Source organism: Heterodontus francisci, chromosome 5, assembly GCF_036365525.1.
Source record: "Heterodontus francisci isolate sHetFra1 chromosome 5, sHetFra1.hap1, whole genome shotgun sequence".
Lineage (NCBI taxonomy): Eukaryota > Metazoa > Chordata > Chondrichthyes > Heterodontiformes > Heterodontidae > Heterodontus > Heterodontus francisci.
Window position 1 is genome coordinate 122,906,488 of NC_090375.1, and position 24,926 is coordinate 122,931,413.

The 24,926-nt window shown below is 43.3% G+C and overlaps 1 protein-coding gene across 5 annotated transcripts in view; it reads right to left on the minus strand.

Moving 5' to 3' along the window:
- si:ch211-171b20.3 (uncharacterized) overlaps positions 1 to 24,926 on the minus strand; it is a 307,602-nt gene that overhangs the window by 71,787 nt on the left and 210,889 nt on the right. For 3 of the 5 annotated variants that reach the window (XM_068032045.1, XM_068032046.1, XM_068032041.1), the window contains 2 exons: positions 18,313 to 18,442; positions 922 to 1,248 (listed from right to left, as the gene is read on the minus strand). In XM_068032045.1, the coding sequence (XP_067888146.1) occupies positions 1,050 to 1,248; positions 18,313 to 18,442 (329 nt within the window). In that variant the 3' untranslated portion in view covers positions 922 to 1,049. Of the gene's footprint in view, positions 1 to 921; positions 1,249 to 14,753; positions 14,810 to 18,312; positions 18,443 to 24,926 lie in introns of those variants that run through there. The other 2 variants (XM_068032043.1, XM_068032044.1) reach the window with 2 other exon arrangements.

The window sequence follows — 24,926 nt, forward strand, 5'->3', positions numbered from 1 at the left end:
CTGCGAAACAAAGTGCTAGGAAGTCAAAGTCTGCAGCCAGGAAGACTTGCTGCAATGATATAGTGCTTTGGTGAGAGCACACATGGTGTACTCTGTACAGTTTTGATCTTCTTACCGAAGGATATACTTGCCTTAGAGGAGTTGCAACGAAGGTTCACTAGATTGATTCCTGGGATGAATGGGTTTTCCATTAAGGAAAGAGTCAGTAGAATGGGCCTATATTCTCTGCAGTTTAAAAGAATGGGAGGTGATCTCATTTCAATGTAGAAAATCCTTAGAGGTCTTGACAGGGTAGATGCTGAGAAACTATATCCCCCGGTTGGAGAGTGTAGAACAAGGGAATCACAGTCTCAAGATAAGGGATCTGCCAGTTAAGACTGAAATGAGGAGAAATTTGTTCACTCAGTGGGTTGTGAATCTTTGGAATTCTCTATCCCAGAAGACTGTGGATGCTCAGTCAATGAGTATATTTAAGACTAAGATCAATAGATGTTTTGGGTACCAGGAATCAAGTGATATTGGGATAGGGTGGGAAAGTGAAATCGATGTAGGAGTTCAGCCATGATCTTACTGATTGGCAGAAGAAGCTCGATGGACCTTATGGCCTATTTGTGCTCCTATTTCTTATGTTATAATACCAGCAGAAACCTTATGCAATATTTCTTCCCAACTTATCTCCTAAAAGACCTATCTGTTTTAACATTTCATCTATTAATACACCTAAAAAGATCTAGATCACTATTGCTACTATCTACAATTTGTCTATTAGCTAATGTTCCAGATACTTCTGTAACTAATTAATTTTTTTTAGAAACCATGGAGCTGGAACGTATGACTTGAAGTTGAAGCAGACACAGGGATGTGGACACTGAACTGAATTTCTAGTCTGACCCGTGCCATAATGAAGACTTTATTACATCAGTGTGTACATCAATATACATTTATTATCTTTTCTAAGGTGCAGGTAAATATAAAATCCTGACCAGATAGCTCAGTTCGGCAAATTTAGTTGCTACTACTGGGTTATATCAGTCCTATTTAGTCACATCTTATTCAATACTGTTTTGTTTTAGCATTGAAAAATATGACTGACAGTAGGCCAATTTAAATATCTTCAGCAGTCTGATCTCTTCTTCAGCTTGCGTATTTTTTCTTGCCGAATAGTATCGCATTCCAAACCAGCTATTTCTGTCAGGCGATGAATGAACGAGGCTGATGCACCATGGAGAGGGTTGTGGTAGCTGTGTACTGCACCAACGAAAAACAAATGCCAATGCATTAAGATTACTGTGTAGAATTCTTGAAAAATTCTATAATTGCAGCAGAATCTGATGTTTTTAGATATTACATAAGTAGATTTCAAGCTGCTATTTTTACAATAACCACAATCTTACAATTTAAACAAAGGGATTCTGCTGTAGCACTATAAGAAAAACACAATTTCTATGCCTGGATTACAATTTTCAACTTTAAATGACATTATGATTGGAAAAAATGAAACTGCTTTACTGTTATTGTACATTTCTAATACTGAAATAGAATTAAACGAATGTACAGCCATGGTGATAACTTAGTGTTAAAACCCATAATAGCATGGATAAGGAGGCACACAAACTAAAGGAGACCCCAGATTTATTTTCTTATCTGTGCTGAATTCAGTTAAGGAAGTATGAGAAAGCTATAATTGGCCTCAGTGTCTCCAGGTAGGGTAGGGAATAATCAGCCAGAGTTTCCAAGCCTGATCACTGGACAGTAATCCCTGTTGGAAAGAACATGCCAGGTTAGACTGTATCAATCTTAGGTGTTAAGTCTCCTTTGATTGAATTGCCTGCTGTCATGGCTCTTGCATAAAGAAGTGCCATCTTGGCAAGGGCTATTGGGACCCATGGAACCAGCATAAGTCACTACCTTAAGAAGAGGGAAGAGAAAAAAAAGAACATATGTCTGTTCAGATTACATATTGAAATCTACTATGGGCTATACATTAACAATAATACTGATGCGCTGGGTCCTATCTAGGAGCTTCATATTTCAAATTTTGTTGCACCTAGTTGAATTAAACATCGTTGAAAGAAGATAAAATTATTAAAATCATTTCTGTGCCACTCAAATACATTTCCTGATAGGAAACCATTTGTAGCATTGAGACAAGTTTGCATTCTATTTGTCTCACTTCCCTAAGGAACAGCATGGATACATAGGGACAGAGAAAGATAAGTATTTTGAAAACTCCAAAGAATAAAAAGTACTCAAAAAAAATCCTTTGTTTTAAATAAACAATTACTGTCAAAATTTTTCATAAACATTGGCTGCAATGGTTTATTGTAAAGAAAAGTACTTTTCTTTTTAAATCTCATACAAGTTATATTTGACCTGTTCTTACCTGGGAACACCAATATTGTGAAGGGCTGCCCTGCAGTTCAGTCAGGAGTTGACGAGCTCAGCTTATTATCAACTATAAATACTTTCAATAAGCACATGTTCGAAGCACAGTAAAGATTGACATATATTGACATATCAGGGGGAAAACTCTCCACTGGTTGGAATCATACCTAGCACAAAGGAAGATGGTTGTGGTTGTTGGAGGTCAATCATCTCAGCTGCAGGACATCGCTGAGTTCCTCAGGGTAGTATCCTAGGCCCAACAATATTCAGCTGCTTCATCAATGACCTTCCTTCAATCATAAGGTCAGAAGCGGGGATGTTCACTGATGATAACACAATGTTCAGCACCATTCGCCGTTCCTGAGATACTGAAGCAGTCCATGTAGAAATACAGCAAAACTTAGACAATATCCAGGCTTGGGCTGACAAGTGCCAGGCAATGACCATCTTCAACAAGATGGTCGTCTAACCATCTCCCCTTGATATTCAATGGCATTACCATCGCTGAATCCCCCACTATCAACATCCTGAGGGTTACCATTGACCAGAAACTGAACTAGAGTAGCCATATAAATACCGTGGCTACAAGAGCGATGCACTGCAGTAATGCACCAAGGCTCCTTATACAGCACCTTCCAAACCCGTGACCTCTACCACCTAGAAGGACAAAGGCAGCAGATGCGTGGGAACACCACCACCTGCAAGTTCCCCTCCAAGCCACACACCATCCTGACTTGGAACTATATCGCTATTCCTTCACTGTCGCTGGGTCAAAATCCTGGAACTCCCTTCCTAATAGCACTGTAGGTGTACCTACCTCACATGGACTGCAGCAGTTCAAGAAGGCAGCTCACCACCACCTTCTCATGGAAAATTAGGGATGGGCAACAAATGCTGGCCTGGCCAGCGATGCCCACATCCCATGAAACAAATAAAAAAAAATCCTCGCTTCTAGATACAATACACTTTTAGTGATCACTGCTTCTCATGACCATAAGCTCTGATTTTGTGAGAACGACAGAATTTGTGATGGGAATGGCTGTCAGACAAGCAGGTCCATCACACAGTGATGAATGTTCTGAATTTGGTAAGATCTCCTAATTCAAATAATTAGCACAAGCTTCAAGCAAACCTTTGGTTTTAGCCTGGCTATGAGGCAAATGGAGGTGTACATAGTCTGGTTGGTAACAGTTCAAATTTAAAAGGACTGTAACATTTAGAGATAAGCAGCTGCGTGAATAGACAAATATTTGTTCGGCCTTTTTAAAACTTGAAAATAAATTTTAAAGATACACTTGACAGGAAAAATTAGCAGTGCTGTGGGGGAAGAGCAGAGGATTATGGATTCTGCTTCCAACACTCTTAACTGCCCTCTGAAATGGCATAGCTAGCCACTCAGTTGTATGAAACCACTACAAACAGCAATAAGAATAAAATCAGATGGATCACCTAGCATCGACCCAGACACAGATACATCAGAACCTAAAAATTGAGAAATAGAAGCAGGAGTTGGTTAGCCCTTCAACACTGCTCTGCCATTCAATAAGATCATGGCGGATCTTCAATCTCACCTGCACTTTCCTGCCTGATCTACATATCCCTCGATTCCCTTAGAGCCCAAAGCATAATGGTTTGACACAACAGGGGTGGCACAGTGGTTAGCACTGCAGCCTCACAGCTCCAGTGACCCGGGTTTAGTTCTGGGTACCGCCTGTGCAGAGTTTGCAAGTTCTCCCCGTGACTGTGTGGGTTTCTGCCAGGTGCTCCAGTTTCCTCCCACAGCCAAAGACTTGCAGGTTGATAGGTAAACTGGCCATTGTAAATTGCCCCTAGTGTAGGTAGGGAGTATGGGATTAACGTAGGACTAGTATAAATGGGTGGCTGTTGGTCGGCACAGACTCAATGGGCCGAAGGGCCTGTTTCAGTGCTGTATGACTCTATGACAACAGAGTGGCTAGGTAGGCCATTTCAGAGGGCAGAATCCATAATGATTTTTAAAAAGTGGATAAATATTGAAAACAATAAGATATAAAATGATATGGTGCTGCTCTTAGCACAGTCTTCTACACTCTCATTGAGCCAGGTTTGTCGCCTGGCTTGAAAGTGAGAGAGGGGCCAGGCCATGAGGTTGAAAATTGTGGTGGAATAAATTCTGCTGCTGGTGATGGCCTACAGGGTGCCTCACGGAGGCCCAACTTTGAGCTGCTAGATCTGTTCTGCATCTATCCCATTCAGCATGGTGGTAATGCTGCACACCATGATAGGGAATGTCTTCAGTGTGCAGGTGAGACTTGGGGCTGGATTTTAAAAGCTGGTGGGGCAGCGGTGGGTGTGGGAGTGATTTGAAAACTGCATTCCCAGAGGGGGGCATTGGATCCCGCTGCCTCCGTAACGTGAAGCGATTTTGAAAAAGATGTCGGGATGGGGGGGAAACAGTAAACCCACACGCCTCCAATTAATAGGTTGTTGAGCTCATTGAGGAGCTTGTTAAAAGGTTTGTCAGGAGCAGTTTGTGATAGTCAATAGAAGGACAAGGGGAAAACGCGGTATCTGGAATATGACAGGTTTAGAAGTCATGAACAGTATGGGGGGGGTGCCATGAGGGCTATTGGAAGGGCTGTTTAATGTATTTTAAAAGCACAGGATAAAGCTCCGTGTGCAAATGTGGCACAGACTTGCCATTGCTGGAGCTGAAAGACCTGTATTTGTGAGTGGTAGGAATCTGGGGAAGGATGTAAGGCCACTGGCATCAATTGGGCAGCTGGGGTTGGCAGGGGAAAGCAGGTTAACAAATGAGCACGAGCTGAGGGAGTTGAGATGGGAATAGCCTACTCTGACATTGGACAGAGCAGCCAGGATGAGCTTCAGTAGATGTATCCTCCTGGACAGGAGGAGGCCAGAGGAGCACAGCAGGGACTGCAAGGGGAAGAAGGTGCTACCCAAGACATCAGGTGCACCACCCAAGAGTCAGGTACCTGCAAATGACAGAGTGCCAGTGCCATTGGAGGCTGCACCTTTCCAGGAAGATGGTATTGGACATTTGTGCTCTGATCCACAATGTCCTGAGGCCTCACGGTCCCCAGGGAAGTCCCTTACCTGCAGCCATCAAGGTCACAAATGACATTGGATTTTTATGCAACTGGCTCATTCCAGGGACCTCAGTGGCATCTTGCAGTCAGCAGCTTATCACACCATCAGGCAGGTCATGGATGCCATATTCTGGAGGGCAGGGGACTACATCCATTTCGACACAGATGGGCCTGCACAGGCAGGGAGCATTGGGGTTTGAAACCATTGATAGATTCCCCAGATCCAGGTGGTCATGAATTACACCCACGTAGCCATCAAGGCACCAACACACCAGCCAGCCAGATTCCTGAACAGAAAAGGCTACCACTCATTGAATGTCCAGCTGGTTTGCTATCATAGGGAGAGAATCTTGTAGGTCTGCGCTCGGTTCCCGGGCAGCTGTCATGACTCTTTTATCCTCTGAGGGTCTCAGGTGCCACACCTCTTCAGGCCCACATCCAGACTCTGTGGGTGGCTGGTGGGAGATAAGGGTTATACCCTGAAGAGATGGCTCCTGAAGCCTATCCACTACCCAGACACAGATGGAGAGAGGCGCCACAACCAGAGCCATCTACTAACACAGGCCTGCAATGAACAGACCATTGTCATCTTGAAGATGTGATTCCATTGCCTTGACCAGTCAGGTGGTGCCCTCCATTAAGAGCCAGCCAGAGCGTCTCTTATTGTGGTTGTCTGCAGCACCCAGCAAAACATGACAATACAAAGAGGCCTGTAGCAGGATGAAGTGGAGGACCTGGAACTCCATTCCACCTCGGAGCAGGACTGGGAGGAGGAAGAAAAGGAAGAAGATGAAAAGGAAAGGATCGCTCCAGAGGTGGCCGGTGCCTAGGCATTGGAGGACACCAGCTGATGCCGTCTGAGACCTCAGGGCGAACTGCAGGCTGGCATGGCCGCAATGACCACGCTGATTCAGCACTGTTTCACCTGATCACCTCCAAACCCTTATAACAGATGACCCCAAAACTCACCTTCCAGCATAGAGTTATCATTCTGCAATGATTCATATCTGAGGAGTCCCATTGCCAGCCATAGCCATGAAAAATGAGGTTTTCACCTCCAACATTCTCCAGCATCACAGAGCATGGAAATACATCAATCCCAGGCATCCCCGGCCCCTCTACCACCCTAATGAAACTCTATCCCTCTTCTGATATGAAGCATCAATTACACATATATCAGTTTGAATACATAAACAATTGATATTGAAATGAAAATAAAAAGGCAAATGTGGAAAACAGCACCCAAATAACCCATTCCGTGAAAATAATGGCGTGCCGGCTTTCTTTCCCTATCACTTCCACAGTGTGTTCCCCCGTGGCAGGGTATGAGGTGGAGGCAACCTGCTCCCTAGTCTCTGCCTGCAGCTGAGATGCCCGTGGCTTCCATCCTTGGCTTGGAGGTGTCCGTGCGGGCTCCTACACAGGCTGCTGTACCTGCGTCATTGCAGGGGCTGCTTCTGTCAGAGAGCCTTGCAGCATAGATGATTCCTGAGTTGGAGGGGGCAAAGGGCCAAAGGGTGACACTTATGCCCCTTGAGGGATGGTCCTTTCATCTGCTGCTTCAACTGCTTCAGCCTTTTCCTGGTGCCATTGGATACTGGATGAGGCCACAGACTGGGACAAGCTGGCATCCACTCTGAGCATCTCAATGCTATCAATGACATTGAATGATCAATGCTACTGTTATGCTCACCTAAAATTCAGCAATTGAAACTAAAAGAACTGAACCTGAAGAGTTAAAAAAGCTAACTTTTCTTTCAAAAAAGTGGATAATGTGCTTTAAAATGGCCACCGAAGGTCAAAATACCTGGCCTTGTATATTCAAGCTGTCTACTGTTTGGCAAGGACAGAAGGATACATTCCAAAGCTAAGAAGTGTCAATTACACCCATCCAGAACCCATCGAGACATTTTTGAATTGAATGGGTTCTTCTGAAACAAAGAAGGTGTGAAGTAGACCCACCCTGGGCCATTGTCGATCACCACAGGGAGGAAAATCTGTGTCTCCCAACATAGGCAAAATGTGAAATACTCTTAGCTTAAAAGGTAGCTCTCTGGAGAGAGAGAGAGAGACCCAAGACAAAGCATCATCAAAGCCTATCCAGCTGAGAGCTGGGAGAAAATCCAGCAAGTTAAAAGGAAGGTGCCCTGCTGTGAATTCTACATTTCAACTTGTGCAGCAGAGAATTGGAAGTGATCCCCTGTCCTCTAACTGAAATTTCAACCAACAGAGAAATCTACAAACACCCCAGGCCTGCAACTAAAGAGAAATTGGCCTGAGAAGATTCAACAGGTTTACCGTGAATCCTGAAACCCTACCTCAGTTCAAACCACTTACCCCTTTTCCTCTCTATCTGTCTCTTCTTGTGCGGGTGTGTGTGGGCAAGTGAATTTGTGAGTGGGTGCAGTTGCAACAATTTTAGGGATAAGGCATATTGCTCAATAAATAATTAATCTTCTGTTTTAAAGCTCCAAGAAAACCTGACACAGTCTGTTTATTTGACAAATAAAACACCAAGGGGCTAAAACCCCAATAACAAAAACACTTGCTGCGGTCAGGTGGGAATTGAGCAGGAGGGACCACCCACACCTCTCACCATGTGGCCATAACACTACAGAGAGTCTCCACTTGCTGTGCATATCAGCGCCCTGCTCATATATCTACTCAGAGTGATGCCACATATGGCTCTCCAAGAGATTCCCCAATCCTTCAATGAAGGAGCTTATGTGCTTGAAACCCTTGAGTCTTGACAGAGCACATGGGTTGCTAGGACTCCTCTAATGCCTGCCCATGGCTCCTCAAGACCTCAGGGATCTCCAACAAATGGGAACATATCTGCCTCTCAAGGAAGACCCTGCTTGTTTGTGACACTTGAGGCCCAGCATTTTCACCCAGTGAAGCATCGCTGTGTCTGTCATCAATCCTCCGAGGGGGATTGCCCACAGCTGACTCTACCTCACGCTCCTCCTCCTGCTCATGCGTGATGTTCACTCAGTGCTCCCTGTTCTAAGCTACTTTGGGGCCCAACTGAGATGAGTGTGTCTGCACTGGTGGAAGCTGTGGAGTAATTATGTAATGGTGCTGGCTTCATTAAATCTCCTCTCCACCCACCCCCCCTCGCAGAGGAGGGCGATGATGATTGTGCTTGGGCATTCTGCTACCCGTCTGCAATTGGCTCTGTGGGAAACACAAGAAGGTGGTTCTGAGAACTCGGCCTACTCAGCAAGTGCCCCAGCATGGCCAACCCCATCGATGACAGCAGTCAAAGAGCCACAGCATGCTTTGGGGAGTCTCTTCCATGCCCTTCACCTCAGGATAGAGCTATCAAATGACCTTGCTGTTCATGGCCTCCCATCTTGCCATCATCCACAGACTGATGTATTGGCAGCCCAGTGATATCTAGCGCCACCTGCTTCACTGGAGTAAGGTTGTGGAGGTCGGCCACACCACACCTGTTCGAGCCATTTCTCATGAGTTATGCACTTTCTTTTCCAAAATGAGGACAGAATGATTCATAAGTAGGCTGCCTTCCCTCACCTCTTCCAACATGACATTCACATGAACTACTGTGCCCCCTCAGTGATGCCCCCTTCTGAATAGCAGCCCATATGTGAGGGTGGCTGCTGTTTCAGTAATGCAACTGAACACTTGACCTGATAATGTTCGGGAGAACGATGGACATTCTATGAGTTCAGCTCATCTGCACGCTGCTGTATACAGAGTTAGTGAACTGTCACCCAGGTGCCGCTTGCCACTTATCTTTTCAGACTTATCAGATCATTGAATCTCTTGCAACACTGCACTCAGATCCTTCGGATCACTACTTGGCTGCTGACCTCTATAGCCACCTCATCCAGGCCTCTTTCTGTCTCTAGGAATGTTCCTTTTCTCAGATGACGGCAATAATATATATTGCCTGTCCCCAACTGCCTCAGTTAATCCTCAAGGGAGGCATCAGAGCTGCGTGGGGCCACCTGTGGACATCTGCCCCTGACAGTGTTGGCCTTTTCAGTCCCTTCTGCATCCACCTCTTCAGCGAACAGCAAGCCCAGCCATGGCTGCCATTCACCATTTCAAATGGCCCTCATTTTGCAAGTCCCATCTCCATGCTGATCCCGGCGCTGGTAATGGGACGCCACACTCGCCCCCAGCCAATTAGGCCCTTTGCGTTCAAAAATAGCGTCAAATTATCCGGGCATTGGGTTCCCAATCCTAGAATGAAAATCCAGCCCTTGGTTTCCTCAAGGACCGCGTGGTGGTTACTCTTACCAATAATGTCATGGACAGACGCATCTGAAATAGATTGGTGAGTACGAGGTCAAATATGTTACTCCCTCATATTTATTCTCTCACCACCTGCAGCGTGCCAAGTCTGGCAGCTATGTTCTTCAGGATTCTGCCAGTTCAATCAGTGGTAGTATACTGAGTCACTCTTGGTGTGGACACTAAAGTTCCCCACTTCAGAAGAAGAAACAAGATGCTTTAGGGAGGAAATCCGAAAGAATGGGATCCAGGTGGCTAAAGGTTTTGCAACCAATAATGGGGCAAACTAACAGGAATTATACAGAATGTCAGTCAGAAGAACAGTGTTCAGAGCAGTGATACATGGTTGGATAAAATTATAAAATTGCAGAGATAGAGTGAGTAAATCCACGTAAGAATTTAAAGACAAGGAAGAAGATTTTAGGTTTGATACCTTGAGAATGAGGAGTCAATGTAGATAGGTGAGGACAGGACTGATAGCTCATTGGAGCATATAAAGGTAGGATTCGTGCAAAAGAGTTTTGGACACGTTTATGATGGGTGCAGAAATGGAGACCAGCAAACAGAGCATGGAATAAGAGAAGGTAGGAGCAGGGATAGACAATGTTATGGAGTTAGAAGTAAGCAATCTTTGTGAGTTGTTTAAAACTTGCAAAGGTTGCATAAATGGTCTGCTTGAGCTTGTGACATCAGTCAGGGTGTGTGGTGAAATCAGTGGCAATGGAGTGGAATTTGTGGTGGTGGCTAAAAATGATCGACAAAGTTGTAACTCATCCAAGACTTGAAGATGGACAAACAATCTGATAGCATAGAAGCATTTGAGGCATCAAGGAAGATGATGGAGAGGTACAGTTGTGCATCAACGACATACACTTGGATTCTAAACTTATGCCTGTGGATAATGCCACCAAGGGACAGCATATAGATGAAAAGGATGGGGGGAAAATAATAAGATCTTTGAAGGATTCCAGAGTTGATGATGCAGAACAGAAACTATTGCTGTAGATGTGCTGGCTGCACTCACATATAGTCAGGAATGGAACCATGTGAGGCAGCCCAACAAAGATTACTGTTAGAGGAGGAGCAATGGAGGAGGATGGAGTGGCCAACCATCTCACGATGCAGAGAAATCAAGGAGAAATAAAGCACCATGGTCACAGTCATAGAACATATCATTTGTGACTTTGGTCCATCCCATTCCAGTGCTATGCAAAGGGCAGAAGCCAAATGAAGGGATTCTAACAGGACTTCCAGGAGAGATAGGCACTAAACTGAGGTGACAGCACACTTGAGGACCTTAGAGATGAAAGAAAGGTTGAATATGTGGTGATAGTTGCCAAGGAGGAAAGAAACAGGAGAGACATAGTACAAGGCCAATGTTGACAATTTTTCACTAGAGAAAAAAAATTAAGATGCTGCCATACAATTAAAAGGCGATTAACAAAATTAGTCTAGAAATTACTGTTGCTGGTAATAGTAGACAAATATTTATGCATGTTCTTAGTCTGCAACAGAATTATTCTTTAGATGTTTAATGTAAGCCTATGCTAGATTAAATGTCTAATTCAACAACAACTTCTACTTCTGTAATATTCCATACACAGAAACAGGCCATGGTGCTTTACAGGACAGAAGTAAAAAGAATGGCCATCAAGCAGAAGGGAAATAAAGATTAATAGAAAGGGTGGGAAGGATTTGAGACATAGTTAGAGAAGGGTTTTCAAAGAGGGTAGAGAAATGGCAAAACAAAGGTATTGAGGAAGAGTGTTTCACAGGGCAAGTGAACGAACAAATTGCCACCAATCGCGGAACAGAGGGAGTAAGGAACAAGAAAAACCTGGTGCTAGTGGGGGTGAGAATGAATGTGGATCTTTTGGCCAGTGGTGATCACTAAGGTAGGGTAGGGTGAGACCATGGGAGGATTTTAAAGGGAGGATATGGACCTTGAAATCAATTTACTGGGTCATGAGCAGCCAGTGGAGCTTATAAGAAACAGAGTAATGAGAGTGTGCGATTTGGGAAATGTCCCAAATGTGTTTCAATCACGTTTGTTGTAGAGTGTGCTGCACTCCACCTAGGGTTGCCAACTCTACTGGGACATTTTTCTGACCTCCAATGACCCTGCCTCATCAATAATCTTGCTCCCCCATCTCTAGTATCTTTACAACTAATAAACAAAAGTGTTCATAGAAAATGAAGAAAAAACACAATTGCTTTTAATGCCCATGTGATTTTTCTCTTGGCTTGCTCACAGCAGAGTCCAGGAGATTAATCTTTAATTCCTAGAGACTTCAGGCTAATCCTGAAGGGGTGGCAATCCTAACTCCACTACAAGGTCATAGTGCAAAAAGTTAAACTATGTGGTGTAACCTCCATAAGCATTCCTTGCACTGCAAATCATGTGACAAAGAATACAGGCTCAACTCCTTAAGGTGTTTTCTAGACATGAAATGTGTGCTATAATACACAAAGGACAGTTTCCTTGTACCTTACAGAAGTCACACTTCTCTTGCCCACTCACTACATGGTTAGCTTCCAGTCAGAATAGTTGAAAATCTAATTTAAAACAACCACAACTTGTGTTTATGTTTTAAATTAGTTTTTGGCAAACAATTGAAGCTAGACCAAAATTCTAAACAAATTTATTATTCCAGTTGCATTTTTTCTGAAAGATTAGCAGCTGGAATTCTCCTCCGCAGTTCAACCATTGATGGAGGTGCAATGGAATGCCACGGTTCTCCACTGTCACTGGTGCAGTTCCTTGGAAATAGTACCTTACAGTGGAATTTTATGCTCTCCCCCATGGTAGGTTTGGAGGTGGGGAGAACATAAAATTAGGTGGGATGGTGGCGGGGGGAGACCCCACCACCATCCCGCCTCCACTGAAATTTAGTTTGGGGCAGGAAGGCCTATGAACAGCTTTCACGCCCTGTCACCAATGACGGCCCTTAACTGAGCAATTAACCCCCAATTAAGAGCCTCTTGCTGCCGCAGCTGCAATTACCTGTGTGGCAGGCGGCCCTATTGCCGCATGGGAAGCATGGCATGAAAAGCCATCCGGGCTGCTTTCCAGCTCCAGTGGGGTGGGGGGAGGGGGAGGGGGAGGTCCCTTGTTCAAAGGCACTTAGTGCCTGAACGAGGGACCTGGCATCGGGAAGGGGGGCCCACTGAGGGCCACCCCACTGTCCTTGCTGCCGATACCCCCCCTTCAGCCCCCACCCTGAAAAACCCCTCCCGCCCTGACCTATCGTAAGCCTGGTTTCAGTGCTGCTCCTTGGTGTCTGGTCGCTGCAATATTAGTAGCAGCCACTGTCTCTGCAGTGGTGCTGCAGTTGCCGGCCTCTGATTGGCCAGTAGCTCTGCAAGGCCGGGTCTCCCGGCAACAGGGTCCTAAAGGGTTAGGGGCAAGTTAATCAAAATATTTTGGGTACACCTCTAGTGGTATTTGGACTCGCAATTGGGAGTTTGCTATTTGAGGGTTACATAGGAAATTGTGTGCTGCTGTAAGAATTAAAGGGACAGGCATTTTCAGGATCACTTTGCATTGCAGAGTAGGGAAAACATTCTGACAATGGCACAGAGGGTGGTTCTGCATAGACAGCCACAAATGTTTAATGGCAGCCAGAGATCCTGTTGCAGTAAATGAGCATACTTTGTCATGCCATGAGTTTCAGTAGAAATCAATTGTGAACGTGTATCCCATAATAGGTATGATGATAGGTTATGCATTATGTATACATATGCAAATGAAGGAACACTTCGAGTTGAAGCTTGGAGTTATAAACAGCACTACAAAACCTTCTTGGCATTGATGACAAGCAATTCAATTATTTTAAAACTATTCAGAAGAGGTTGCTGTAAGTGGTTAACATGCTTAGCGCAATGCATTCTTCGAAGATGTGGGTGGCTCCTCTTAGTTTGCCAGCCATGGTAATATGATTATACCTTTTCTTGCACTGAGTTTTCATGTACAGTTGTATTGGCAGGCACTGCCCAGGTCACTTTCTGCCAGAGCTGTAATGCTGCTCTCCTTGGGGATGTGCATCACTCAAACCCAAACACTGCCTCCCTCTTCTGCCTAACTTCTTATGGAAATACTTCAACTGCTGTTATTGTACTGTCACAATATATGATTCATCATCGAATTGTGAGGCTCTGTGTCAACTCGCAAAACTTGCAGAACTCACTAATATTTGATAATTGGACATGATTTGAAACTACTGCCCAAACAATTATGGGTTGCGTCTCCTTTAAGCTACAGCAAGACTTCATATCCTAGCAGTAGCATGCTAGTTCCCAGCCTCTATATGATGAGCTCTCAATCAGGAGCACACCACGAATACTGCAATTAGACTGACCCAGAAAATGAAAGTGGAGTCAGTCCATTTTCTATCAGGCGAGTGCAAATATTTTCAGCCATTCTGCGCAGAACTTTGCATGAGCAGAAAATATAGATAATACTGATACAGCCAAAACAAGGGACTGTGATCCCAAATGATCCCATTATTCTGTGCATCTTGATACCATGTGACTTAAAAAAATATATGTAAGAATTGGAAAGTAAAAAGAAATGGTAGTATGCTGACAAAATGTTCTACCTTAGGTGAAGTTGCAAAGCCCATAAAAGAAATGCCTGCAATTTTAAGACTTTTTCTTAAACTACTTGGAATGTCAATACATTTCTATGCAAAATAAAGACCCCAAAGTTGTTACAATGTTGCTTAAAGGAACACATGCTTAGTAAAAATCTATTTGCCAAAAATTACTATGCAATCTGCATCAAAATATGTCACTGCATAATGAAATCATTGATAACTGTGTAGTCATTTTAAAATATTGTACTGCTATCGCCTCTTGCAATAAATATTTCTCAAACAGCAGCAACACATAGAATAAATGCTGAATGATCAAATTTACAAATGTGAAAAAATTGATAAATTACAGAAAAATTGAATGATAGCAAATTATACTATGCCTTGCATAAATTAATTTATAACATGATAACAAGAGGCTTACATTTTTGACTAGATGGAATTGATAGTGAACAACAGAGTCCATTATGTGTCTTTGAGCTGAGTGAAATAAAAGGTAAGTTTAATATAGCGATTTTGTTTAATCATCTTAAGCAGACAGAAAATGACTGAACATCAAGTTTATCTTGAAAGAACAAAGTTTAACAAACTTTTCAGTAGGCATTAAATTTAAGAAAGTTCCATGATTGCTTGCAAGGTGATTTTTACGATCCAATAATAAGTTTCTAACAGTTCCATCTGAGTTTTTGAAATTAATTTGAACTATATTTAAAAGATCACTTGGATGGATTGTGGAATGGATCCATGGGGGGCTTTGTCACATGCCGGTTGAATGATATCTGCGCCTTGAGTTCCCTTCACTTAATTTTTACTTGCCACTTTGGCCTTGGCAAAGGTTGCTGATTGGCTGAGGTGCCTTTTAAAGCCCTCGAAAAGCTTTCTGAAATGTTGTCCCTTTACTGTCCCCAACTCTTTAAATTTGACATAGTGTAATTATTCTCTTTACCACTAGGCCCTGAATTTCCACAAGGTACTCCGAAGTAACTTTGGCAGAAGATCACAGAACACCACCACCCACCACCAACCCCCCCACCCAACTTCCCCCAACCTCCAACACCACAGTAGACATTTCCAAACCAAGGTGGGGAAGGAAGCATGTTGAGGTTATCGGATGGGGGGCACAGTAGGATACCAAACACAAGAGCCAGGAAATTATGTGCACCCCAAGTGTGTTTCAGTGACATGTTTGAACTTAATATTAATACCCAAACATGTAAAAAAGTAGAAATAAATCAGCAAACATGATAAAACTGATTAAATATTCTGGGTTACCAGCTATATCTACATTAACATTAATTAAGTGAAACCACTGTTTCGCTGTGGAGAAACTTCCACTGAAAAATCCTTGCGGAAATTCCAAGCATTTGCATTTTCCATAGACTCATCTGACTCTACATTTGTTGCTGTGAAGTTATGCAAGTGAGATCAACCAAAGAATTAAATGCTATTTGTACTTGATCTTTCAGGTGAGATTTGCACCTCTTATAAAGCATTTAGTAGATGTGACATAGACCTGAAGACAAAAATCAGTAATGGTATACTGAGAATTCTAGAAATCTTTCAACAAAGTTCCACATGAAAAGCCGCTAATTGTCAAAGTTAATTCAGGGGAGAAGAATGTCTGCATCACTGAGCAGTGAAAAGGAGTTAGCACTTACGGGTGTAAAATGGTGGGATGGAGGAGTGGTGGTGGAAAAGAGAGTGTCAGAATTAACTGTTAGAAATGCTGAGGCAATATAGAGGGAACAGTGCAGATTCACCAGGATACAGAACAAGGAGAATGTGGGGTGATTAATAAGGTGTGTTGAAAATGATCAAGGATGGGACAGAGAGTAATCCAGAGATTACTACCTTTGAAGTCCTGCTTGCTAGTTTCTTTCCAGCTCCCTAAACTCTGCCTGCAGGACTTCATCCCTCTTTCTACCTGTGTTATTGGTACCAATATGGACCACGATTGCTGGCTGCTCACCCTACCACTTCAGTGTGCTCTGCAGCTGTTCTGTGACATCCCTGACCCTGGTACCAGGGAGGCAACATACATCCTGGATTCACATCTGCAGCCGCAGAAACGACTGTCTATTCAACTAACTATAGAATTCCCTATCACTGTTGCTTTTCTCCATTCTTCCTCCTGGCCCCCTGTGCAGCTGAGCCAGCCATGGTGCCATGGTCTAGACTCTGACTGCACACTCCAGAGGAACCATCACTCTCGGCAGGGGAATGGGACTGACTAGATTGCTCTACAGAGAGCCCATATGGACTCGATGGGTCAAATGGCCTACTTCAGTGCTGAAATGACTACAATTCTATGAGTATTCAGAACAGAATACTGGTTGGTGAGTGAGATGCACTCAAGGGACTCCTGCACTACCTGCCCGGTCCTTCTCAACTGCTTGGAGGTCACCCATTCCCTCTCTGCCTTCATACTCTTAACCTGCTCCAAACTCCATTTCCTAACTACCAACTCCATCCCTCTCCCTGACAATAGTCTGAGATTGGGCCAGTCTGTTCTCAACCTTGGTGTCACATTTGACCCCGAGATAAGCTTCCGACTTCATATTCGTACCATCACGAAGACTGCCTATTTGCACCTCTGTAATATCGGCCAACTTCACCTCTGTCTCAGTCAATCAGCTGTTGAAACCCTCATTCATGCCTTCATCTTAACTGCCCGTGTCTTAACTCGCACCAAGTCCTGTATCCTTATCACCCCTGTGCTCGCTGATTGGCTCCTGATCAAGCAATGTTTTGATTTTAAAATTCTCATCCTTGTTTTCAAATCCCTCCATGGCCTCACCCCTCACCATCTTTGTAATCTCCTCCAGCCCCACAACCTTCAAAGATATCAGTGCTCCTCTAATTCTGGCCTCTTGGTGCATCCCTGATTTTAATTGCTCCACCATTGGTGGCCATGCCTTCAGTTGCCTGGGGACAAACTTTGGAATACCCTCCCTACACCTTGCTTTCCTCCTTTAAGATACTCCTTAAAATCTACCTTTTGGCCAAACATTTGGCCATCTGACCTAATATCTCCTTTTAGGGCTGTGTCATACTTTGTTTTATAATGCTCCTGTGAAACGCCTTGGGATGTTTTATTATGTTAAAGGCACTATATAAATAAGTTGTTGTTGTTCTGCCTTCCATGCATTGATGTTTATGCACCAGGATAATAGAGAATTGAGGCCTGTACTGTATTTCCCCAATAAACATTTTCTTTGTTGGGAATGCTAATAATTATAATGTATTCCTGAATGCCAAACTTTGATTTATTTACAAGGTAGAAATTGGATTCTTGGGTAGAATATGGAAATTACAGACGCCATTCTTCAGTGAAGCTGTTTGGGAGAGGAACAGAAAGAAAACATTCTGGCGGTGGTTTATTACCCACTATAGTATGGTTCATGGAGTGAAATTAAGTGAACTTACATAGAACCTACAGCACAGAAGGAGGTCAATTGGTGTTTATATTCCATATGAGAATCCTTTCACTCAAATTACCACCCTACTCCCATATCCCTCTATTCCCTTCACCCTCATGTATGCATCAAGTCCTTCCTTAAATGGGATAATGCTATCTGCTTCAACCACTCCATGTGATAGTGAGCGAGGGAGAACAAACAAGCAAGAGTGATTAAACATCAGAAATTAAAAAATTCTGAAACAGTGTCCCAATTTTCCCATTTGCTTTCTTGTTGATTACCATTGTGACAATAATGAAATTTCAATGAATTTAATCAGTGCAGCTCGTTGGCTGATTTGCTTCAGCCACAAGGGAAAATTCTCCCATTGTTTGCTGACACGGCCTTATTCAAATGGATCAGCAAGGATGGGAGGAGGCTCGTTTGGAGCATAAACATCAATATAGATTGGTTGGGCTGAATGGCTTGGCTCTGTGCTATATATTCTACATAAAGTAAACATGGGAAAATAACTTAAAAGAGAGTGAGGGAAAGGATTTTTTATTTGTTTACATCTGCTCTTACCTGAAAGTATGCGTTTCAGGTGCACCATCTGTGAATTCCTTGTGTAATTGCTGAACATTTTTGGCCTTTGCTTGAGCCACTGTTGGTATTCTAACATTTTTGTCATTCCTTTTCAATTCAGAGGAAAGAACTGCAAATCAAAGGAAACAGGTCTTTGTGAGAATCCAGAACACAGCATTCATGAGACTGGAGGAGTATGGATATCTATAATCTCCTTTACCTTTGATGATCAAAAATTTTAAAATATTGGACAAATGAGAGCAATATAAATTCGACCCAGGTGATTACTGTGGATAGCACAGTGATTAAAGAAGCAGAACACAGCCAACATCTGAGTATCACCCTTCCAAACTAAAGGCAAAAAAAAAAACCCATCTGAAACTGAGGGCATTGTTCCACAGCTGGGAATTAGACATTTTTGAAAATCTCTAGAAATGCCAATCAACACACTACAGTAAACCATGATCAACATTACCATAAATTGTTCAGCATAACGCACAAAAATTGAAAGTTTTCATTTTCTGAAAAGAACATAATGGGTAGTGCACAGTGGCGCAGTGGTTAGCATCGCAGCTTCACAGCTCCAGCGACCCGGGTTCGATTCTGGGTACTGCCTGTGCGGAGTTTGCAAGTTCTCCCTGTGTCTGTGTGGGTTTCTGCCAGGTGCTCCGGTTTCCTCCCACCTGCAGGTTGATAGGTAAATTGGCCATTGTAAATTGCCCCTAGTGTAGGTAGGTGGTAGGAGAATGGTGGGGATGTGGTAGAGAATATGGGGTTAATGTAGGATTAGTATAAATGGGTGGTTGTTGGTCAGCACAGACTCGGTGGGCCGAAGGGCCTGTTTCAGTGCTGTACCTCTAAATAAATAAAATAAACATTTTTTAAGTTTTCAGTTACAATACATTGTCATGCATTTTTTATATATCATACAGTGTACATGGCTCTGTGCACATGATACAGTATGGCATGAAGTGAACCTTACAGATGGACTTGTGGATGCCCTTGGTCAGTGATACTAATGTACAACTGTGTTAGCTAGTGTAGCTTTTTGAGGTTCTACCTCGTCATGTGGGTAAATCCACGTCTACCTTATGGACTATATTTTTATATAGAGATTATTACTGATATATTAAACAGTCATTACCAATAGAGCAAGAAGGAAGCCAGATTTCAAAGAAAGGTTCTTGATTCAACCTCAGTTTAAATTTTTTTATTTTTGAAAAGACCCTAGATATTTTCAACTCAAAATGACTGGATTTAGCAGAATAACAGCACCACCACTTCAGTGGAATATGCCACCAGGGTTTCAATTAGGAGGAAACTCAGGAGCTTGCCTTTGTTCAGGAGTACTCAGTTTTGTTACGATTAGGTGAGGCGGGGTTGAAGGGCGCCCTTTTTTCCCTCTCCTTGTTTGACCACAACAGGTTTATTTTCTTTTTAAAGTGGATATACTTGCCAATTCATCTGTGTTTAACTATTTACATGCCATGATCATAAAAAGAACCAATCGGACAGGCTTCCTTGAATTTAACAAAGAAAGAGGTTAGCTTTATTGTACTTAAACTGATCTAAGTAAAATAATAAACTATGCTCCAACTTTCACACACACACACACACTCGAGGTTCACACACACACGCACACACAAATAGTTACAGAGTGGGAAAGGATAGATTGGTCAAATTAGAGACAAGAGAAATCAAAAGGGGTATACAGTTTGTGGAGTTTGGTGACTCAGCTGCCTTCAGGTTGAATTCAGTGGCCCTGAAGTTTCCGGTTTGAACATGTGGACAGATGATTCGGTGGTTCTCCTGGAGACAGCGATGCAGAAAATTTCCTTCGAAGGTTCTCTGTCTGCAGCAGTGATATGCTTAGGTGGCTACGGCCAGCAGGCAGGGGTTGAAGCTTGAAAGGTGGATTGGAGAGAGAGAGTGAGTGAGGAGGTACCCCACTTGTGTCTTCTCTTGTCAGTCTCTAGCTGCTTTTCTGGTTGTTCCAGAGAAAACATCAGCTTACACACACAGATGTTGGGCCTGTCACATGACCATCAGTGATTCAACATGGTGGTTACCATTGTGTATTCTTCTTGACATATTAATCGGTCTATGTCTAGGCATTCCCTTCTCAAACCAGGGTCCCTTCATTCAAGTGATTAGGTCAGAGTGGTTCATCCCCACCAGTTTAATGTTCAATTGATGGCCTTAATATCTTGCTAATAGAAACAGGATAAGTTGTTCACTCAGATTCCCCAAGTCATTGTTCTTGAGGGGACTGTGCAGACATTCATCTCCACTTCAATGCATTGGAATGTGGAGTATACTGATGCAAATTGGGGTGGCCATCTTAGCTGCTAGCAGAGTCACATTTTATCTGTTTCTTTTTCTTTTAAATTTAAATCAGATTTCCAGCCAGTGGATTAAAAAAATCATCATTCGACATAGCACATTTTCAAGTCAGTTTCAATAACTAAAGATTGCTCCTTTGTCTGGATGCCTTTATACAATTTTGTATAATAGTTCTTTCTCCACAGAAAAAGAATTGAAGTCCATAGCAAGCCATAGTATTTCAGTAGATCTTCTATACAGATATTTGTGATGTTTCCAAAGTAGAATTCACACAAAAGAATTATTGCGCTGAAAAGCAATTTTCTGCAAGCATAAGGTTCCATAACTCTTTCATCCAAGACAGATTATGGGATTGAATCAGCAGGAAATTCTTTTATAAGCACAATGTAACCGATGGCTGATAAAAAGTTAATCAATTCTTTCAGAAAAAATGATGCACTCTGGATCAAAGTGGAAGTGAGGCCTGCTTACGGGAAGAATCAGAGAGATTATCTAGCATTAAAATCAAAATATAATACCCTGGTTCTAGTGACACTGAGCATGGATGTGTTATTTGTATAAAGTAACTGGTCAGAATTTAATAGTGTATTCTGTAAGGTTAGATTGGTACCATCAAATTCTATTCAATAATAATTTAACGTAAGAGAAAAGTTTTGAGTTTGGTCTTGTTTCAAAATTTACTTAGAATTGGTCACTTTCCATAGAAAATTGAATCAGCTGGATATATAGTTTTAAATTGCTGTGCACATGATACAGCATGGCATGAAGTGAACCTTACAGAAAAGCTGCACTATTCAGGGGTTAATAATAAATTATCAAAGGTTTTTGGAGAATATTCAACTGCCTGTTAACTGCCCCCCCCTCCCCCACCAACATAGTTGGTCAGACAAGTATATACAAATATCAAAAGAGCAGATTGCACATCATTCCTTAAGTAATTCAACTAAAGTAGCCACTTATTGGTAAGATTGTCATTGTGTGTGTAATGCATGAATAGAGAAATTTTGTAGACTCTTGATTAGAAACTAAAATTCCCCAATTTTCAGGAAGGATAAACTGAAAGATGCTCCGTGGACTAGAAGCGTGCAAACTCTTCCAGCTTACGAACACTTTCAGACCCCAAAATTACCAACAGCAACATCCAGGCTTCTGTCATTACCATGATGATGCAGGATCTAATTCCTGTCATAGGCTAATACTCTTCTGCAGTGAAACACCTTACAGGCATAACTCCCATCATGACCCCAACCTAAATCCTGAAGATGAAGTGATGACCAAAACTAGTGAAGTATCCTCTAGTGAAGAGTAATCATAGCATGCTAGAATTTCAAATTCAGTTTGAGGGCGAGAAACTGGAGCCCCACTCCAGCGTTCTGGAGTTAAACAAAGGTAATTACATAGGCATGAGGACAGATTTGGTCCTAGTGGACTCGGCAGGAAGACTAAAAGGTAGGACAGTTGATGAGCAGTGGCAGATGTTTAAGGAGATATTCAATTCCTCCCAACTAAAACTTATTCCAGAGAGGAAGGAAGGTTGTAAGAGGGGAAAAAACATCCATGGTGAAGCAAGGAAGTTAAGGATAACATAAAGGCAAAAACTAAGGCATACCATATTGCAAAGGCCAGTGGCAGGCTGGAAGACTGGGCAACTTTCAAAGAACAACAAAGGGTTACTAAAAAAGTAATAAAAAGAGTAATAATAATAAAAAGGTAAATTATGAAAGAAAACTAGCGCAAAATATAAAAACAGACAGCAAAAGCTTCAAAAAGTATATAAATGGGAAGAGAGTAGCTAAAGTGAATGTTGGTCCCTTGGAGGATGTGACAGGGGAGTTAATAGGGGGGAACACAGAATCAGTATTTTGCCTCAGTTTTCACAATGGAGGACACTAGTACTACCTTGTTGGTAGGTCCTCATATTGAAATGGCACTGACTATACAGTGCGGCCTACATGTGGAGCACAACTACACTGGCATGCAACATGACCAGACACTTTCAGAAGTTACTTAAATTATAGTTTACATATTATAGTTTTTTTTATTCATTCATGGGATGTGGGCGTCCCTGGCTAGGACAGCATTTATTGCCCATCCATAACTGCCCTTGAGAAGGTGGTGGTGAGCTGCCTTCTTGAACTGCTGCAGTCCATTTGGGGTAGGTACACCAACAGTGCTGTTAGGAAGGAAGTTCCAGGATTTTGACCCAGCGACAGTGAAGGAACGGCGATATAGTTCCAAGTCAGGAAGGTGTGTGGCTTGGAGGGGAGCTTGCAGGTGGTGGTGTTCCCATGCATTTGTTGCCCGAGTCCTTCTAGGTGGTAGAGGTCATGGGTTTGGAAGGTACTATCGAAGGAGCATTGTAAGTTGCAACAGTGCATTTTGTACATGGTACACATTGCTACCACTGTGTGTCAGTGGTGGAGGGAATGAATGTTGTGGATGGGGTGCCAATCAAGCGGGCTGCTTTGTCCTGGATGGTATGGAGCTTCTTGAATGTTGTTGGAGCTGCACCCATCCAGGCAAGTGGAGAGTATTCCATCACACTCCTGACATGTGCCTTGTAGATGGCAGACAGGCTTTGGGGAGCCAAGAAGTGTGTTACTTGCTGCAGGATTCCTAGCCTCTGACCTGCTCTTGTAGCCATGGTATTTATATGGCTACTCCAGTTCAGTTTCTGGTCAATGGTAGCCCCCAGAATGTTGATAGTGGGGGATTCAGCGATGGTAATGCTGTTGAATGTCAAGGGGTGATGGTTAGATTCTCTCTTGTTGGAGATGGTCATTGCCTGGCACTTGTGTGGCGCGAATGTTACTTACCACTTATCAGCCCAAGCTTGGATATTGTCCAGGTCTTGCTGCATTTCTACACAGACTGCTTCAGTATCGGAGGAATTGCGAATGGTGCTGAACATTGTGCAATCATCAGTGAGCATCCCAACTTCTGACCTTATGATTGAAGGAAGGCCATTGATAAAGCAGCTGAAGATGGCTGGGCCTAGGATACTACCCTGAGGAACTCCTGCAGTGATGTCCTGGAGCTAAGATGATTGACCTGTAACAACCACAATCATCTTCCTTTTGCTAGGTATGACTACAACCAGCGGAGAGTTTTCCCCCTGATTCCCATTGACTCCAGTTTTGCTTGGGCTCCTTGATGCCATACTCGGTCAAATGCTGCCTTGATGTCAAGGGCTGTCACTCTCACCTCACCTCTTGAGTTCAGCTCTTTTGTCCATCTTTGAACCTAGGCTGTAATGAGATCAGAAGCTGAGTGGCACTGGCGGAACCCAAACTGAGCAGGTTATTGCTAAGCAAGTACTGCTTGATAGCACTGTCGATGACACCTTCCATCACTTTACTGATGATTGAGAGTAGACTGATGGGGCAGTAATTGGCCGGGTTGGACTTGTCCTGCTTTTTGTATACAGGACATACCTGGGCAATTTTCCACATTGCAGGGTAGATGCCAGTGTTGTAGCTGTACTGGAAAGCATAGGGGCACAGTAAGTTTTGGAGCACAGGTCTTCAGTACTATTGCCAGAATATTGTCAGGGCCCATAGCCTTTGCAGTATCCAGGGTCTTCAGTCATTTCTTGATATCACATGGACTGAATCGAATTGGCTGAAGTCTGGCATCTGTGATGCTGGGGACTTCAGGAGGAGGCCGAGATGGATCATCAACTCGGCACTTCTGGCTGAAGATTGTTGAAAATGCTTCAGCCTTATCTTTTGCACTGATGTGCTGGGCTCCCCCATCATTGAGGATGGGGATATTTGTGGAGCCACCGCCTCCAGGTAGTTGTTTATTGTCCACCACCATTCAGGGCTGGATGTGGCAGGACTACAGAGCTTAGATCTGATCTGTTACTTATGGGATCGCTGAGCTCTGTCTATCGCATGCTGCTTATGCAGTTTGGCATGCACGTAGTCTGGGTTGTAGCTTCACCAGGTTGACACATCATTTTGAGGTATGCTTGGTGCTGTTCCTGGCATGCCCACCTGCACTCTTCATTGAACCAGGGTTGGTCTCCAGGCTTGATGGTAATGGTAGAGCGGGGGATATGCCGGGCCATGAGGTTACAGATTGTGGTTGAGTACAATTCTGCTGCTGCTGATGGCCCACAGCGCCTCATGGATGCCCAGTTTTGCATTGCTAGATCTGTTCGAAATCTACCCCATTTAGCACGGTGGTAGTGCCACACAACACAATGGAGGGCATCCACACAATGTGAAGGCGGGATTTCATTTCCACAAGGACTGTGCGGTGGTCAC